Raw genomic sequence first — 2,517 nt, 5'->3', positions numbered from 1 at the left:
CTGAGGCAGGAGACTCACTTGAGCCCAGGAGTTGGAGGTTGCTGTGAGCTGTGATGCTACGGCACTCTACCCAGGGGGACAGCTCGAGGCTCTGTCTCAAAAAAAAAAAAATTCAAAGTCCCTACCACCACCTCCAAATCAGAAAGCCTTAGTCTTTAGTCTTCAGATCTTCTTTTCCTATTTATACTCATTAGTATGACACAAATCTATAACTCTAAGCCAGACCACTCTGAATTCTACTTAGCTATCTAAGTGGTACCTCAAACTTAGCACACCCAGAAGTGAGCTCTACAAAATTTACTTCTTTCAGTAAATGGAAGCTATTTGTCCATTCTTTAGACCACAAATCTAATAATCATCCTTAATGCCCCTGCTCACAAGCAATCTATCCAAAAATCCTGTTGGCTCATTCCTGAAAACATATCTAGGATCCTACCATTTTTCACTATCTCCCATTGGCCACCATTCTGCTCCAAGTCACCATCATCTCTCCCATGGATCATTAAATAGCCTGTTTCTCTGCTTCACCTTATTCTCAATACAGAGGTCAAAGTAAGCCAAACTTCAAGACAATCTCTGCAGTTACCTGTTTGAATCCCTCCCAAAGCTCCTTACCTCACGCAGGGTAAAAACAAATGACCTCGGGATGACCTACAAGGAACAACAGGCTTGGACCGTTTATTACTCTTCTGACACCATCTTCTATTACGCTTCCCTTCATTCGTCTGCCTCCGGCTACAATGGCTTCCTTGATTACTGTTCCTCAAACATGCCAATAAAACCCCAACCTCTAAATCTTTGTACTTGCTTTTCCTTCCTTCTCTGCCTTTCCCTAGGTATCTACCATAGTTTGCTCACTCATTTCATTATATTCAATGTCGTTCTATCACAGAGGTCTTCCCTAATCACTTTTCACATTCAATTCTACCCACCCATTCTCTAGTCTCCTGTTTTTTTTTTTAAAAAAAACTTTTTTTATTTTTTAATTTTTTTGCCAGGGCTGGGTTTGAACCTGCCAGCTCTGGTACATGGGATCAGCACCCTACCCTTTTGAGCCACAGGGGCTGCCCTGTTTTGTTTTGCTTTGAGACATAGTCTTACTTGGTTGCTCTGGGGTTGAGTGCCATGGCATTATTGCTCACAGCAATCTTAAGCTCTTGGGCTCAAGTGATTCTCTTGCCTCAGTCTCCCAAGTAGCTGGGACTACAGGCACCTGCTACAAGGCCCTGCTATTTTTAGAGATGGAGTCTCACTCTTGCTCAGAGCTGGTCTCGAACTTGTAAACTCAAGAGATCCACCCTCCTTGGCCTCCCAGAGTGCTAGGATTACAGGCATGAGCCGCCGCGCCTGGCCCCCATTCTCCTTACTGGTTTTTCTTTGTAACTTATACCCAACAAATGATATATTTACTGCTTCTCACATGAAAGCAGGAACTTTACATTCAGTTGTACACAGAAGTCACTCAATAAAATTGCTGAATAAGACTCAATCTTTGTCCTAACCAAATTTAGTAAAAAAGCTGCCACTGTCAACCAAGCTGTGTAAAAATTTAACAAAAAATAAAATAAAATAAATAAAAATTTAACAAACTCATTTTCTCCTAATTGATTATACTTACCCATGTACATAAAATAACGTATAAAGCTTCTTTGCATCAGTCATGCAGCTTCGAGTTACAGATAGGACTCCCTTGGGCCCTACTGTCAGGGGTTCAAGGGCAGGATTTCCAGACTCTACGAGCTGGGAAAAGAGGCGCTCCACACTGCGACGACAACCAACACATGGGACAAGCTGAGAAAGTGCACTCAAGACTTCACGTGATGTCACCACCATGGCAATACCTAGATCTTGTTGCTTAAGCATACTATGTCGCTAAGAGAAATAGAGAAAGAAAAATGAAGAGTCCTTAAAAAACAAATGAAATTACCCTTTCATTACCATTGGTTCCTGACTTGTGCAGTAAATACAACCTGAACAGGGCTTGCTATCTCTATCTGCAACTCAGTCAGAAGACAACGTAGTCAGCTCTGTCCATGCTGTACTGAGGTGCTACAAAACCCCTTGGTCCTAAAATCTAGGGAATAAAAAATTCTGTTTAGGATGTCAAAGCTAAGCTGTACTGCCCAGGGAAGCAAAAACTCTTTATCTAGAACTGCAGCTTCACCATGTCTTCTTTTCAACCTTTAACAATGCACTATGTTTAGCTACCAGAGTCAAGTTAGGATAGTGAACCTATGGAGAACCAATTCTCAAATCAGAGCTATGGACAGACTGTGGGAAAAAATAAGGCTTATGTAACTTACGTAGGAGCCTACAGTGAGTAACTAACACTATGCATGTGAATGTTATCTGTTGATTGTTACAAGGCAGAAAAATGACTGAAAACTATAGATGTAGAGAAACAAACTCTAGTAACTTCTACTTAATGGAGTTATAGTTACACTACCATTAATACTTCCAGATTTACCAAAAACAAGATGGGAAAATAGAATATTTTTTCTGTGGCATATTTAGTAA

General features: G+C 40.9%; 1 protein-coding gene across 4 annotated transcripts in view; it reads right to left on the bottom strand.

Annotated features, from left to right (window-relative positions):
* Positions 1-2,517, bottom strand: part of GGNBP2 (gametogenetin binding protein 2) — a 46,601-nt gene that overhangs the window by 28,854 nt on the left and 15,230 nt on the right. For all 4 annotated transcript variants that reach the window (XM_012808792.2, XM_012808793.2, XM_003795607.1 and 1 more), the window contains one exon: positions 1,619-1,872. In XM_012808792.2, the coding sequence (XP_012664246.1) occupies positions 1,619-1,872 (254 nt within the window). The remainder of the gene's footprint in view (positions 1-1,618; positions 1,873-2,517) is intronic.

Source organism: Otolemur garnettii, unplaced genomic scaffold (assembly GCF_000181295.1).
Source record: "Otolemur garnettii isolate 467f Iridium unplaced genomic scaffold, OtoGar3 scaffold00094, whole genome shotgun sequence".
In the NCBI taxonomy this organism is placed as follows: domain Eukaryota; kingdom Metazoa; phylum Chordata; class Mammalia; order Primates; family Galagidae; genus Otolemur; species Otolemur garnettii.
The sequence above is the reverse complement of the archived record's forward strand: the minus strand, read 5'-3'. Positions and strand labels throughout refer to the sequence as shown.